Source organism: Rhincodon typus, chromosome 13 (assembly GCF_021869965.1).
Source record: "Rhincodon typus isolate 14 chromosome 13, sRhiTyp1.1, whole genome shotgun sequence".
Taxonomy (NCBI): Eukaryota; Metazoa; Chordata; class Chondrichthyes; order Orectolobiformes; family Rhincodontidae; genus Rhincodon; species Rhincodon typus.
The window spans coordinates 5,063,484-5,079,210 of NC_063344.1; the positions used below are offsets into that span (position 1 = coordinate 5,063,484).

Consider the following 15,727-nt stretch of genomic DNA (forward strand, 5'->3'; position numbering starts at 1 on the left):
CATTGCCTTGCAATCTCCCTCCTCTCCCTTTATAAAAAATGAAGAGCAATACATCACAGGAACAGGCCATTTGGCCCTACAAGCCTTTGCTGACCCATTTTGTCCTTCCATACCATTTAAACACTCCTTAAAATCTAACCTTTTGCCAAACTAAGTGGTCTCACATCTCGTTATGTTGCTAAGTGTCTTTTATTTTTCCTGCTCCTGTGAACCATCTTGGAACAGTTAATCATTTATATTGTCAGATCATGAGAAGAAGAGTAGGCCATTCAGCTGATCAAGCCCGCCCGCCATTCAAACGATCACACCTGTTTGAACACTTTGCTGTTTTATAACAATCCCGCCCCCATAAATCTGTATGCCACTGGTAATCAGAAATCTATCAATTTCTACCTTAAACATAGTCAGTGAGCTTCCACAGCCCTCTTTGGTAGAGAATTCCAAAGGTTCATAACCCTCTGAATAAAGTACATTCTCCTCATCTCGGACCTAAGCAACATTCCCCTTATTTTTAAATTGTGTCCTTGATTCTAGACTCCCAACCAAGGGGGAACATCTTACCTGAATCTATCCTATCGCTTTAAGCATTTTTAAGTTGCTGTGGTGTTACCTAAATATTAAGTTTTGTTGTTGGCGCTTAAATCTTTTGCTTAAATGCCATGCAATGAAATTGTACTGCGTTAAATATTCTTTCATTGTTCATTACAGGAAAGTTACCATTTGAAGAAACATAATATTTACATACAGTGAGAAAGCGATTCAAGTCTGGAAAATCGAACACTTGAGCTACTTCAGATAAGATGTCAAGTGTAATCTGCCGCTGATGATCTGCCTCTCGCTGACATTGGTCCTTGCTCTGACCCTCATTACTAGTACAGGCTGCCAGGTGCCTTGTATGTAATGACTCCACCAAAAACTGCAAAATAAGAAAATAAATGTTAGCAACAACAGATTAACACATAAATAAGACTGCAAAAGAAAGTACAATTGAATTCTTTTGAATTCTTAAAATCATGTCAATATTTAAACTAACACAAGTCTAAAACACTGGCCATGCCAGTATAACAATCACACTCAGCATATGCTTGGCTGTATCACCACATAGCCTCAGAATGCAGAAGATAAAAATTTGTACATTACATGGCTACATTTTACAATGTTTCTAAAGCATAAAATTAGCATTCCTGCACTTTCCTTAGTTTGTTTACCAGGAATTAAATGGTGTAAGATGCAGTATCCAAATTATATTTACATGTAACAAAAACATTTCTTGACTACAATAGAATTATAGGAAGGAATGACTACACAGAGCAAAAAAAGACCTTTCAGTTAGAGAGTGTCTGTCAATCTTCCAGCCAATGTAATACTTGTGAGGTATCTCCATGAACCAATGTTATCCAAACAATCAATTGTGAAATATATCTTTTTATCTAATCTTAAAACCTTTTAGTTATTTTTCCTTCACAACCCCACTCAATTTGATGTAACAAGGTGTTTTTTGAATACAGAACTTTGCTTCACTTTGCTAATTTTATATTTTGTTGTAAATAATAAATGGGTATGTTTATATTCCCAATAGAGTTATGAATTAAAATCAAGATTTTAGATATTTTCTATCTCATATGTAATCATTTATATAAGACAAACGGGTATAATCAATTGTATTCACAGTCCAGTTTTATAATGACATATTTAGTACCTGAAGCTTGTGATAAAGGTGAAACATTTTTGAAAAAGTATTTTTTCTAGATTATTCCTTGTTGATCACAATGCTCAAGAGTTAAATTCCAGTTGCTACAAGACTCCAGGGATTCACATTAGAGTCCAGCACACCAAATGTACTAATGAGTGCATTTACATCACTGTTATCGATGACTGGAGGTTGGTTAGCTGAGTTGACTGGGCAGGCTGCAGCATTTGCAGGAAGTGATGCCAACCACGTGGATTCAATTCCCACATTGGCTGAGGTTAACATGAAGGAGTCTCCTTCTCAATCTCTCCCCTTGCCTGAGGTGTGGCGACCCTCAGGTTAAACGACCATCTCTAATGAGCCCTGTGGTCTACTTCGACTAAAGTGTCTTTACCTTTTACACATTAATGTTTACCGAATGTTACTATACTGCTTTATTGCACATTACTTTGACTGCCATTTAGAATAAAAGACATATTCAAAAACAACAACTCTTCTTTCTTTTGATCAATGGATATTATCTTTCAGAATTAAGGATGGGTGGTTTAAGAATTGCAAGGAACCTTGGACATGAAAGTTTGTAAAGAACTGTTTATAGCAGGATTCTGTCAAAAAGTGGCTAATAGACACAAAATGTTACAGGAAACCAAGCAAATACTATGCAGTCAACATGGTGTAGGCTTATTAGCTGTATCTAGTTAGTCTTACCTGGCATATGGGCTTCTTGTACTGGCTGAAGAAAGCTTGCAGCTTCATACCTTTGGCTGCAGCTAGTGCTCTGATCTCTGTATAAGCAGCACCTGCAACAAATGTGAACTTGGACAGCAAACAATGGCAGAGGTGCAAAAGGGCCAATGGAACCAGGTCTCCTCTGGCAGCTCTGTTTTACAACATTAAAAAGCAAAAGAATAGTACATATATATAATCTTGCATATGTAAATACTTTGCCTTTTGATAAAGATTTTAATGCTTATACCTAGAGCAGAGGGCATTTTAACAAACAAGGATGGATTTTTTACACTCTTCCCTGTCAATGACTGGTTATTGAGTTTTAAGTTCCATGAATGGAGCCTGGCAGAACCAACAGGAACAATGTCAACGCTTTTAGTTATTTTTACCTCTGTGGAGCTTTTAGGTGATTGTTTGGCAATCTTTATAGCACAATAGCTCTGACAAAGCGTCATTAAGCTCAAAACATTAATTCAGTTTCTCTCTCCATAGATGTTGCCAGACCTGTTGAGTTTCCCTATCATTTTCTGTTTTTATTATAGCACACTAGGATGTCTGTCATCTGCTTCAAGGCAGACCACTAATCTATGCTTGCTGTGCAAATTACTGTAGAATCATGCACGAGCACACAGAAATGTTACTAACTTTGGTCAAAATGGAAGGAAGACATGTCAACCAGAAGGTCAGAAAAAATGAACAAGGAGTGTAAAACCAGAGTAAAAGAGTCACAATTAAGACCAACCTACTGCTTTACCTTCTAGTTTCAAGGAAGATATACAAGAGGAAAATACCTTGATACAAGGTGGGGAATGTATTATCCACACACCTGCAATACATTTATATACATTTATATATATTTATTTTTACATACAGTTCTGGTTTGAATATATGCAGCTTCAATTGTTCTGCCCAATTTACAACAGCACATTTGTCGAGCGAAGTAAAATTTCTTGTGATTTATTACTTACCGTCCAATTTCTCTTGTTGTAATAATTAGTGTATCTTTTAGCTCATTATTTCTTGAAATCTTAGCATTTGCGTATGCCTCCTTCAACTTAGATACAAGCAGCTAATGTTAAATTTAAAAACAGTACAATAGATAATTTTATTAATTTATAATTCTACATTAAATGACGTCACAAACACATATATCACCAATGACTCTATTCAGACGTGATTAAACACTCCACTTATGTTCCAAATGAAAACAATTCATTGTGGTATTGGAACAGGGATGTACACTCACAAATTGCAATGCTTCTGATAAATACCTACAAAGCTAAAACTTGCTAATGGTTATTAAAAAGTACAATGAATTACAATCAGCATATATTTCAAATTATTATTCCAAATACCAAAATATCCTGACATAATTGTTTTAATTTCAAAATCTGATTTTGTTCACCTCTTTAAGTAAACTTTGTTCTTCACCTTCTTGAGAATCTAACAAATGATGTATTTTTTCACTAAACGCGATTCTGACAGCTTTATCTGGATCTTCCATGAGGTTCAGCATCGCACCATAAATGGTTTCAGTATCCGAATCAGTTTTCGCCAAGTTCACATGTTTACACAGATATGGGATGTTGCTTATGAAAGCTGAGGAGAAAATTAGCTACATTAGTATTAAAAATATTCTAACAAAATACAGTCCAAACATGACAGTCTTTTTTTACTATCCTAAGACTCGTCATAGCCTCATAACTTTTTAACTAGTAGCAAAGGTTTCTCATATTAACTTTTCACCGAGTGCCCTAAGAATTCTGTTAGGGGCCACTGTTCCAGGAGTTTGTTACTTGTACCTTATGTGTTAAGGTCATTTCATAAAAATGTTAAATAAGCAGCTTTAAAGCTAATCAATACTTCTAAAAAATAAAAGAATAAATATGCCATTCCAGCTTGCCTTTCTATTATAAATTCAGATCTGTTCTGGATACTTTCTTGGGTTCAGCATCATCAGTTGTCTCTATAAGAGATCTGCTGTTTTACCTTTATAGAAGTTGACCTATATCAATTCATACAAAAGCCTAAGCCCATGGTTTAATAATAATGCCCTTTGTAAGTTTGGCTAGATTTTCAACCCTTCCACAAATGTATTCCCTTAATTTCTCCAAATAGGTACCAAGCAAACACGTGGTGAAACTCAACTTACAAAGTGAATTGTTAGGCTGTTTTATCTCACATTAAGTAAATATACAGAGTAATACAGGGCTCGAGAGTTTAAACCACTGGGGGGAGAGTTTAGCAAAGGGGAAATAAAGGCTTACAAAACAAAAGGATATAGCCACATTAAAGGACGGCTATATGGATAACAGTACCCAGAGTGAGACAGGAAGGGACAGAGTTAATAACTTTTTACTTCAATGCACTTGGTATTCAGAACAAAATAAATGAATCAACAGCACAAATAGAAATTAATGGGCATGACCTTATAGTCATTACGAAGACATGGCTACAAGGAGATCAAAGCTGGGAACAAAATATTCAAGGGTATAGAAGGAAAGCCTGGTGGGATAGCTTTTTTAATGTGGACGGAATAAGTATGATAGCAAGAAATAATCGAAGATCAGAAAACGTAGAATCCACATGGCTGAGGCACAAAATAACAACAGGAAGACAACAGTAGTTAGTCTAGTCTGTAGCGCCAACTTCAGCTTTCAACTGAACATGTTTCTACCACACTCTCAGGCAGTGCATTTTACGTATTTACATATTAGCCAGTAAGTTTTGCTTTTTTTTAAAGCCAATTACTTTAGATCTTTCCCCTTTCACCCTCAATCTTTTCATGAGTGGGAACAGGTTCCCCTTTCTATTTTTCAGGGTCTTGGGCCACACTCCACCCATGTACCAAGTTTTGTTAAAATCCATCCATTAGTTTTTTAAGACATTGTTGGCAGACAAGTAGATATTTAGGGGTAAAAAATAATATTACCACTGCCCTCCATAAGTGAGATGAGTGATCATTGTAGCATTGAAAGAAATAGTTTAAAACGTTTTGAAAAATGACAAATGGAATGTATTTGTCCAGTGTGAAAATATTTGTCTGAGTATTGTGCAGCCTGTATTTTCTTTCAGTAAGCAGCACTCACCACATTTTATTGAAGCAGGCATCGACTTTTGAATTAGCACAAGGAATGGAATAAGAATAGGAGGTCCAACTGTTGGTCCAGCGGTTGCACATTCACTTCGTACAGTGATATTGTTACATAGGAGATCACAATTTGCATTTATAAGTGGCAAGTCATTGGTGGGAAGCAACAATTCAGATTTGCTTGAAAGCACACAGACTAACTTTCCAATATTATTGGCTAATTCTTCATGTATCAAATTGGAATCATCTTGTAGCTTGTTTCTGAAAGGTTTAAAAAGAATTTATGAGATCGTCTCACAACTACATTTCCTGAATGCTCTCCTCTCACAAAGGCATAAAAATCGCACAAAGACAACAAAAGATTATAACTGTTAAATAATTTTCATGTTAGAAGAACATATCAACCATTCACCAAGTGAAGAAAAATTAATTGTCAGCAAGAGTTGGAGAACATTGAAATATCGTGACAGAAAAGAATCCAACAGAAAACGTGGATAAAGCATTTTCATAAGTAAAGGGATCATTAAAAGATGGAGAGATTTAGAAACAGCTCCATAGAGCAGGATCAGGGTGGCTGACAGAGTGACCAACAATGACACAGAGAATCAAAACAAGAAATTGATTAGAGGAGAAAGTGATGCAAAGCTAAGCCCTAAAGCAGTGCCAGCTACAGGAGCTGGCATGCAATTGCACAGTGAAGTTAAAAGAGGACAGAATAATAGTTTCTCAGTGTCCAACTGCATACAATGTTTGACTCCTTCGTCCCCAGCCATTTGTGAGACGTACTGACACCTACATATGTCTAAATTACTTTTGCAGGCCAACTGCATATCATATCATAAGGTTTCTGTAATTCTTTTGTGATGCATAAATTTCTGGTCTACAGTAGTAAATAGGCTGACATATAAAAGAATACCTATCCTGAAACATTCAGTGGAATATTGTCCAGCATCCTTCAGAGCTGTAAAAATATATTGTATCAGTCAACAGTAGCCATGCCTACTGCATGCCCTCAATTTCCAGAAGTCTACACTCGTCATTGAAGGCTCATGTCCAGTCTTTCTCCAAGACTGTCCCGGTTAGCTCCAGTTGCCTGCTTTCCACCTCAATACCACCTTCCACCCACCAAATATTCACTTGAACAATTCTAGCTGACTGGTACTCCTCCCCCTTCTCCCTCAAGTCTTCAAGACTATTTACTAAATTTCACACCATCCACTTTCATAGTGGAGGGGCTGAAAAACGTTTGGCCTATTTCTTGATGGTTTATGAAATACTTCTGGCTATGTATTACTCAGATATAATGATTGACTATACCATACTCCCACAACTTTACTCAAATACTTCTCACATTATTTATAAAAATATATAGAAAGCTAATTCACAAAGATTATGTTTATGATGAAGTAATCCTTTGGACCAATCATCCACAGTTTGCTATCAAGCAGGTAGGAAAAAAGGGCTGTTTTTTGTTAATTTTAAATATTAAAAAACACATACAAGAGAAGCTCCTCAATGAGGGAGTGTGACTTAACACCAAGATAATGCAGGAGTATGGGAAATCCCCGCACAGAACCTGCACAGGTGACGTCACTGGAACTCTGCAAAGACCATCTGTGTATTGCTGTTCTCCATTCAGGACATATCTCATGTAGCAGAGAAAGCAGGTACACACATTTTGCCTGGTTCTGGTGTGCTGTGGAACACAAAGGATCAGAAACCACAGTTAGAAAATATATTGAAAAGTCCAACTTTATAACAGCATCAAGGAAATCAACCAGTAAAAGCTTTTCAAACTAGCTTGGTGCTAATAATTGTGCAGGAGTGAATCAGGACATCAACACAAGGAGCCCATTTAACGATGGACCCACTCTTTCTTCATCTGGGTTCCTGCATTACTGCAGCCTGTTAGTTTTTATCATTACCATATCTACGTGCCTCACCCACCTACCAACTGCTTCAGAAGTTCGCACTTATTAAAAAAAAATTCTCTCATAGTACTTCCCATTGTCTCATATTATTAAAATTTCAGCTTATCAACCAACTTCTATTTATACATACTGTAAGGCATTCCACCTCCTCTTATATGGATGTGTGTGGAAATTTCCCTCGCTACCTCCCCACCTTCTCTCTGATCTGCTCCTTTAGTAATGTGAGCCAATATATCTCACATTAGTATTTTACCCAATATGAAAATACATATTTTGTATCTTTGAATGAACCTTAGCTGTACTTATCATACTTACAGAAACTGTTTGACAAATGCTGACTTAGGGATACCAGCTCAGAACTGAAGTTAACAGATTTGAAAGCTGCATCGGTACTGTGGTTGTGAATCCATGGTAACGACAAAAAGTCACAAAGTGTTTGAAGTGCATCTTTGTTCACCTGACCTTGGACAGCTGGTAAATAATAAAATCTAAAAATTAACTACATAAATGTATAGGGTCATAACAGGATTTATTTTGAAGCAATCAAATTAAATTCAGTTTATAAATTTGAAAGTTACTTATTCAAACTACAGCAAATAATGCCTTAGCAAATACTGCAGGAAAGATGTGAATGATTTCTGCCAATAATTTCTTACATTTGTTGTAGCTCAGCACTGAAAAACTGGAACTTGAAGCAATTTCTAACCAAAAGATATTAGACGTTACATAGATTAGAAATATTACGGATATAAAATGCAATTCAAATTATTTAAAAAATGGTTTCTGATGTTCAAAATCATTGAAGCTTCAATACTTTAATGTGGATACACCAACTGTAACTTGTGCTGGACTGCATTTTCGCACACAGTCATTTCCTCTTCACCAAGATTGTTAAATCTACACAGGCACAGCTTTGCCATTTTCATCTCAATCCACCTTGCCCACCTCCTTCAGCTATTCACATATCTTCTTTGACTCTTAAATACATTTAATATATCTCATTATACTCCCGTTATCAATAACTTATCTAGGCACCATTTTTTTTGTAAACGTAAGCATTGCAGGTCATTTAACCACAGATCCATCACAATAGCACATGTCCTACAAATATTCTCATCAAAGTGATGTTCCCAGAACACTGGTAATCAATATTCAGTCAAATTCAAGGTAGTGCAAGGCAAACAAACTAACTGAATGGTGGCTCAAATATTGAACAATGTATTGACACAAAGCAATTAAACGCTGCTCTGTAAGTTGTAGTATGCAAGATTTCACTCTCAGATATTCGGCACACATGCATGTCCAACATAAGTTGCTGGAAACAGTAAGGGAAAGGAAGACAGGCTAAAGTTTTTCTTTCCTAACTGACTTGCTAGATCAAATCAAGTGTTCAGAGCAAGCTAAGTACTGATCCTTGGAAAACAGCTAGAGACAAGGCGTGTAATTACTAAATGAACATTAAGGACACTTCACCCAATTATCCTCAACTGTCTGCGACTAAAACCTACTCACAAAATTGATTTTTTATTACATTTTCATACCAGCTATGAAACAGGATTGTATTTATGTAGGACTTTTCACAACCTCAAGATTCCCAAAGCTAATTAAAGGTAGGTAATACTTGAAATCATAGAGTCATACTGCATGGAAACAGACCCTTTGATCCAACACGTCCATGCCTACCAGGTTTCCCAAACTGAACTAGTCCCATTTCCTTGGTTTGGCCCATATCCCTCTAAACCTTTCCTATCTATATACCTGTCCAAAAGTCTTCTAAATATTGTAAAGGTACTGGCATCTACCACTTCCTCTGTTCATTCCACATACAGACCACCCTCTGTATGAAAATGTTGCCCCTCAGGTCTCTTCTAAATCTTCCTCCTCTCACCTTAAAATTGTTCCCTCTGATTTTGATCTCCCCTACCCTTTGGGAGAAGACCTTTATTATTCACCTTATCTATACCCCACATAATTTTATAAACCTCTGTAAGGTTATCCCTCAACCTCCTAAGTCCAAGGAAGCTTTACCACACAAATAATTGGAATGAGAGTTGTTTTCCTATGAGAAAAGGCTGGACAGGCTCAGCTCTGATCTGCTGCAGTTAGGAGAGAAAGAGGTAACTTGATTGAAACGTATAGGATCCTGATGGGCCTCGAGAGGGTAGGTGTGGAGAGGATGTTTCCTCTTAATGTCAAATCGAGAACTGAGGGTAATTGCTTAAAAGGTGTCACCCATTTAAAACAGAGATGACAATTTTTTTTTTCTCACAAGGGTCACGAGTCTTTGAGACTCTCATCCTGAAAAGGCAGTGGAAGCAGTGTCACTTGAATATTTTTTAAGGTAGACACGGACAGATTCCTATTGAGCAAGAGGGTGAAAAATTATCAGGGAGAAGCAGGAATGTAGATTAGGGGTTACAATCTAATCAGCCATGATCATATTATGGGGTGGAGCAGGTTTCCCTTCTTGTTTTCAGCGGCAGCAACGCAAGCCAGAGTGTCAACGGGAAGGTAAGGTTGGTTTTTTTTCTCCAGTATAAAAACTTACCTCGTGGCAGCAGCAGCCCTCTTGTTTTCAGCGGCAGGTGTGTGGAGAGAACGCGAGCCAGGAAGGAACTGATATATTCGGGCATTGGCTAAACCCGAAACACTACACGTGTAGTGTCTCCCACCCATCCTCCTCCTCTAACCAAAAAAAAAAGACTGTGTGGAGGGTCGGTAAGGTAAGGCTTTTTTTTCATCCTTCTGGAAATCTAGAGTAGAGGGAATGGAAGCTAGGGCAGTTGCATGCTCCTCTTGCAGGATGTGGGAGGTAAGGGTCACTGTTGGTGTCCCCTCTGACTTCACCTGCGAGAAGTGCACCCAACTCCAGCTCCTCAAAAACCGTGTTAGGGAACTGAAGCTGGAGTTGGATGAACTCCTGATCATTTGGGAGGCTGAGGGGGAGATAGAGAGGAGTTATAAGGAGGTAGTCACACCCAGGGTACAGGAAAAAGGTAGCTGGGTGACTGTCAGGAAGGGGAAAGGGGATAGGCAGACAGTGCAGGGATCCCCTGTGGCTGTTCCCCTCAATAATAAGTATACCGTTTTGGATACTGTTGGGGATAACGACCTACCGGGGAAGGCCATAGCGGACAGGTCTCTGGCACTGAGCCTGGCCCTGTGGCTAAGAAGGGAAGGAGGGAGAATAGGAGGGCAATTGTAGTGGGGGATTCGATAGTAAGAGCCACAGACAGGCGGTTCTGTGGACTCGAACGAGAAGAACGAATATATTGCCTCCCGGGTGCCAGGGTCCATGATGTCTTGGATCGTGTCTTCAGGATCCTTAAGGGGGAGGGTGAGCCACCAGCAGTCATGGTACACATCGGTACCAATGACATCGGTAGAAAAAGGACTGAGAATGTGAAAAACGAATACAGGGAGTTAGGTTGGAAGCTGAAGTCCAGGACAAACAGGGTAGTTATTTCTGGATTACTACCAGTGCCACGTGATAATGAGGTAAGAAATAGGGAGAGAGTGCAGCTAAACATGTGGCTACAGGGCTGGTGTAGGAGGGAGGGCTTCCATTATGTGGATAATTGGAGCACATTCTGGGGAAGGTGGGATCTGCACAGTAAGGACGGGTTGCACCTGAACCGGAAGGGCACAAATATCCTCGGAGGGAGATTTGCTCAAAGCTGTACGAGATGGTTTAAACTAGATTAGCAGGGTGTGGGGAACCGGATTTATAATTCAGAGGATGAGGTATTCAGCCTTCCAACAGACACAACAGGGAGTGAGGTTGTTCATAAAGAAATGCAGTTGATGGAGCGTAATTGCAGACACAGAGATGGTTTGAGATGTGTGTACTTCAATGCGAGAAGTACCAGAAATAAGGCGGATGAACTTAAAAAGCATGGGTGGGTACTTGGAATTACGAAACTTGGGTAACTCGGGGAGAGGAATGGATGTCGGAAGTTCCGGGATTAAGGTGCTTTAAAAGAAATAGGGAGAGTGGAAAAAGAGGCGGGAGAGTGGCATTGCTAGTCAGGGCTAGTATAGCAGCTACTGAAAGGCAGTTCGAGAATGATATGTCTACAGAGTCAGTTTGGGTTGAGGTCAGGAACAAGAACGGAGCAGTCACTTTGTTGGGGGTTTTTTTTACAGACCCCCTAACAGTTGCAGAGAAGTAGAGGAGCGGATTGGGAGGCAGATACTGGAAAGGTGCAGAAGTCACAGGGTTGTAGTCATGGGTGACTTCAACTTTCCAAATATTGATTGGAAACATTTTAGTTGTAATAGTTTAGATGGAGCAGATTTTGTCCAGTGCGTTCAGGAAGGATTCCTGACACAGTATGTAGATAGACAAACACGAGGAGAGGCCACTTTGGATTTGGTGATTGGCAATGAACCGGGCCAAGTGTTAGACTTGTTGGTAGGAGAGCATTTTGGCGGTAGCGATCATAACTCTGTTACTTTTACAATAGTCATGGAAAAGGATAGGTACATACAGCAGGGTAAGGTTTATAGTTGGGGGAAGGGTAATTACAACTCTGTTCGGCAAGAAGTGGGTAACATAAATTGGGAACAGATGCTGTCAGGGAAGAGCACTATTGAAATGTGGGGATTGTTTAAGGAATGCATACTGCGTGTGCTCGATATGTTTGTCCCTAGCAGGCAGGGAAGATGCGGTCGAGTGAGGGAGCCTTGGTTCTCAACGGAGGTGGTTAAGAGGAAGAAGGATGGTTACGTAAGGTTTAGGAAACAAGGAACAGAAAAGGCTCTAGAGGGATACAAGTTATCCCGGAAGGAGCTGAAGAAAGAGCTTAGAAGAGCTATAAGGGGGCATGAGAAAACCTTGGCAGATAGGATCAAGGAAAACTCCAAGGCTTTTTACACGTACGTGAGGAATAAGAGAATGACCGGAGAAAGGGTAGGGCCGATTAAGGATTGTAAAGGGAATTTGTGCAAGGAGCCTAAAGAGATAGGAGAGGTCCTTAATGAATACTTTTCTTCGGTATTCACATCTGAGAGGGTCCTAGTTGTAGAGGAGGACAGCGTGAAACAGGCTGGTAGGCTAGAGGAGGTCGATGTTAGTAAGGAGGATGTGCTAGGAATTTTGAGGAAGTTGAACATAGATAAGTCCCCCGGGCCTGATGGGATTTATCCAAGGATTCTATGGGAAGCAAGGGAAGAGACCGCAGGGCCTTTGGCGATGATCTTTTCATCCTCACTGTCCACGGGTATAATGCCGGAAGATTGGAGAGAGGCAAACGTCATTCCCTTGTTCAAAAAAGGGAATAGGGATAACCCGGAAATTATAGGCCAGTTAGTCTTACATCAGTGGTGGGCAAATTATTGGAAAGGGCTCTAAGAGATAGGATTTATGATCACTTGGAAAGGCACAGTTTGATTTGTGATACAGCATGGACTTGAGGGGTAGATCATGCCTCACAAACCTTATTGAATTCTTTGAAGAGGTGACCAAACACGTGGATGAAGGTAGAGCAGTGGATGTGGTATACATGGATTTAAGTAAGGCGTTTGATAAGGTTCCCCATGGTAGGCTCATGCAGAAGGTAAGGAGGCATGGGATAGGGAGAAATGTGGCAGATTGGGTTCAGAATTGGCTGACCCTTAGAAGACAAAGGGTGGTAGTGGACGGAAAATATTCATCAACATGGTGCTCAGTTACGAGTGGTGTACCACAAGGATCTGTCCTGGGTCCTCTTCTATTTGTGATTTTTGTGAGTGATTTGGATGAAGGAGTGGAAGGGTGGATTAGCAAGTTCGCAGACGATACGAAGGTGGGTCGCGTTGTGGACAGTGCGGAGGGCTGTTCTAGGTTACAAAGGGACATTGATAGGATGCAGAGCTGGGCTGAGAAGTGGCAGATGGAGTTTAACCCTGAAAAGTGTGAGGTGATTCATTTTGGAAGGACAAACTTGAAAGCAGAATGCAGGATTAACGGAAAGATTCTTGGCAGTGTGGAGGAGCAGAGGGATCTTGAGGTTCATGTCCACAGTTCCCTGAAAGCTGCCATCCAGGTGGATAGAGTTGTTAAGAAGGCGTATGGTGTGTTAGCTTTCATTAATAGAGGGATGAAGAGCCGTGAAGTAATGCTCCAGCTATACAAAAGCCTGGTTCGGCCACATCTGGAGTATTGTGTCCAGTTCTGGTCGCCTCATTAAAGGAAAGATGTGGAGGCGTTGGAAAAGGTGCAGAGGAGATTTACCAAGATGTTGCCTGGAATGGAGGTAAGATCTTACGAGGCAAGTTGAGAGAGCTAGGGCTTTTCTCTTTAGAACGACGAAGGATGAGAGGTGACTTGATAGAGGTGTACAAGATGATCAGAGGTATAGATAGAGTGGACAGCCAGAGACTTTGTCCTTGGGTGGAGGTAGCTATTACGAGGGGGTATAGTTTTAAAGTGAATGGAGGTAGATACAGGGGAGACGTTAGAGGTAGGTAGGGGCATGGAACGCATTGCCGGAGAGGGTTGTGGAGTCGGCCTCATTAGGGGCATTTAAGTGGCTATTAGATAGACATATGGATGATAGTATAAGGTCGGGGTGGAGGTTAGATAGACCTTAGGATTAGGGTAAAAGTTCGGCATGACATCGTGGGCCGAAGGGCCTGTACTGTGCTGTACTGCTCTATGTTCTCTGTTCAAGGAGCTGATGGTTCACTCCTGCTCCTTATTTGCATGTCCTTCAAAATAGCACCACACAATCTTTTACATACACATCAGACAGCAGACAGCCTCTAGCAATGTAGGAGGCCTAAGTTATTTTACACAGCAAAAGTTGATGCATAGTTGGCATGGGCAATGGTTCCACATTTATATGTTATGTATGTAGTTGGGGGTGCTACACCTTTAAGAGAGCTGGCCAGGTGACCTGAAAAGCAGAGCTTTTGTCCAATCTGGAACCAGCTGTGGAGGTATGAGCATTGTCAATAAAGTGTTCCTGTTTAGATTTACCATTCGCCTGCAACATGTGTAATACCTGGTTCCAAAGGAGGCACGAACATAAAAATTATCTGTTAAAAATGGAGTTGGTACATTAAAAAAATGACCAATAGAATGCTCAAGAAACTAGTTGGTCAGACTGGGGCAGTATCCTTCCCTAAAGGACTCTGGCAAAATGGTTAGGTTTTTATAGAACCTCAAATTTTACTAAATACAATTCCTGTTGCTGGACCAGAAATTGCCAGATACATTAAATTCAATCTTACTTGTAGCCAATGTTTGTATTTCAGCTCATGATTTGCATCACAAACACTACATGTTAATCAAAATAAACAAAAACCTGTACCTTGTTGCACCAATACTTTTCCCATGAAATTACTAGTATTAAATACCTGCTTCACCTACCTTGCAAGTAGATTGCAGCATCAATTACTTTTATTAATCTGTCGACTAATGGCCCTAATTCTTCATCTTTGGAACCAATGATCAGTTGTTTTCTTCCATATTCCAGGACCTGAGTAAACATCTCAAAATTTATCCAAATCTGTTGTATTTTCATTGATGAAATTCCTATGGAACATTGCATCTTCCCACTGGCGGCGGCATCATTTATTTTGCTTCTGTCAGGACTGAACAGACAAAAAGATATCATTATCTGTACTAATGAAGGCAAGTCAAATTCCAACATGAATAAATTGTTGTGAAAGGCAATGGCAATTATCCATTGTGTGCTTCATTGATTAGGCAACTATTCATTGTACTTCCCTAATTTTCCTGGAGGTGGTGACGACGAGCCTCCTAACTGAAATGCTGCAGTCCTGATGGTGTTGGTACAACCACAGTGCTGCTAGGGATGAGGCTGTAGGATTGTGACCCAGTAACAATAACAGAATGGTAATGTAGTTTCAAGTTGGGTCGTGTATGGCTTGGACGGATGTTACAGGTTGTGGTGTTCCCATGCATTTGTCACTCTTATCCTACTAGGTGGGAGAAATCGTGGGTTTGGAAGGCACTGCCACAGTGAATCTTATAGAAAGTACACATTGCTGCCACTATTTGTCAGTGGTAGAGGGAGTGAACGTTGAAACCATGTGAAATCTACTGGGGGAAGCATAACGGCACATTGCTTATCCAAAGAATTCTTTGCGTTTATGATGGCATGAACTTTCACTGAAACTATCTTAGTTTCTATCTTAGAAGGCTTCCTAAGTGAGTACGGAGACAGTAAGGGCTGCAGATGCTAGAAGCTAGAGTCAATAAATGTGGAGCTGGAAAAGCACAGCAGGTCAGACAGTATCCAACACTGACTTCCCTGCTCCTGGGATGCTGTCTGACCT

General features: G+C 39.9%; 1 protein-coding gene across 2 annotated transcripts in view; it reads right to left on the bottom strand.

The window, feature by feature from the left end:
* Positions 1-12: 12 nt before the first annotated feature.
* LOC125484752 (serine/threonine-protein kinase ATR-like) overlaps positions 13-15,727 on the bottom strand; it is a 29,580-nt gene continuing 13,865 nt past the window's right edge. Inside the window, exons 7-14 of one of the 2 annotated variants that reach the window (XM_048604780.1) lie at positions 14,796-15,019; positions 7,757-7,912; positions 7,011-7,206; positions 5,509-5,771; positions 3,825-4,018; positions 3,388-3,488; positions 2,399-2,570; positions 13-916 (exon numbers count right to left, since the gene is read on the bottom strand). In XM_048604780.1, the coding sequence (XP_048460737.1) occupies positions 638-916; positions 2,399-2,570; positions 3,388-3,488; positions 3,825-4,018; positions 5,509-5,771; positions 7,011-7,206; positions 7,757-7,912; positions 14,796-15,019 (1,585 nt within the window). In that variant the 3' untranslated portion in view covers positions 13-637. The remainder of the gene's footprint in view (positions 917-2,398; positions 2,571-3,387; positions 3,489-3,824; positions 4,019-5,508; positions 5,772-7,010; positions 7,207-7,756; positions 7,913-14,795; positions 15,020-15,727) is intronic. The other variant, XM_048604781.1, reaches the window with a different exon arrangement.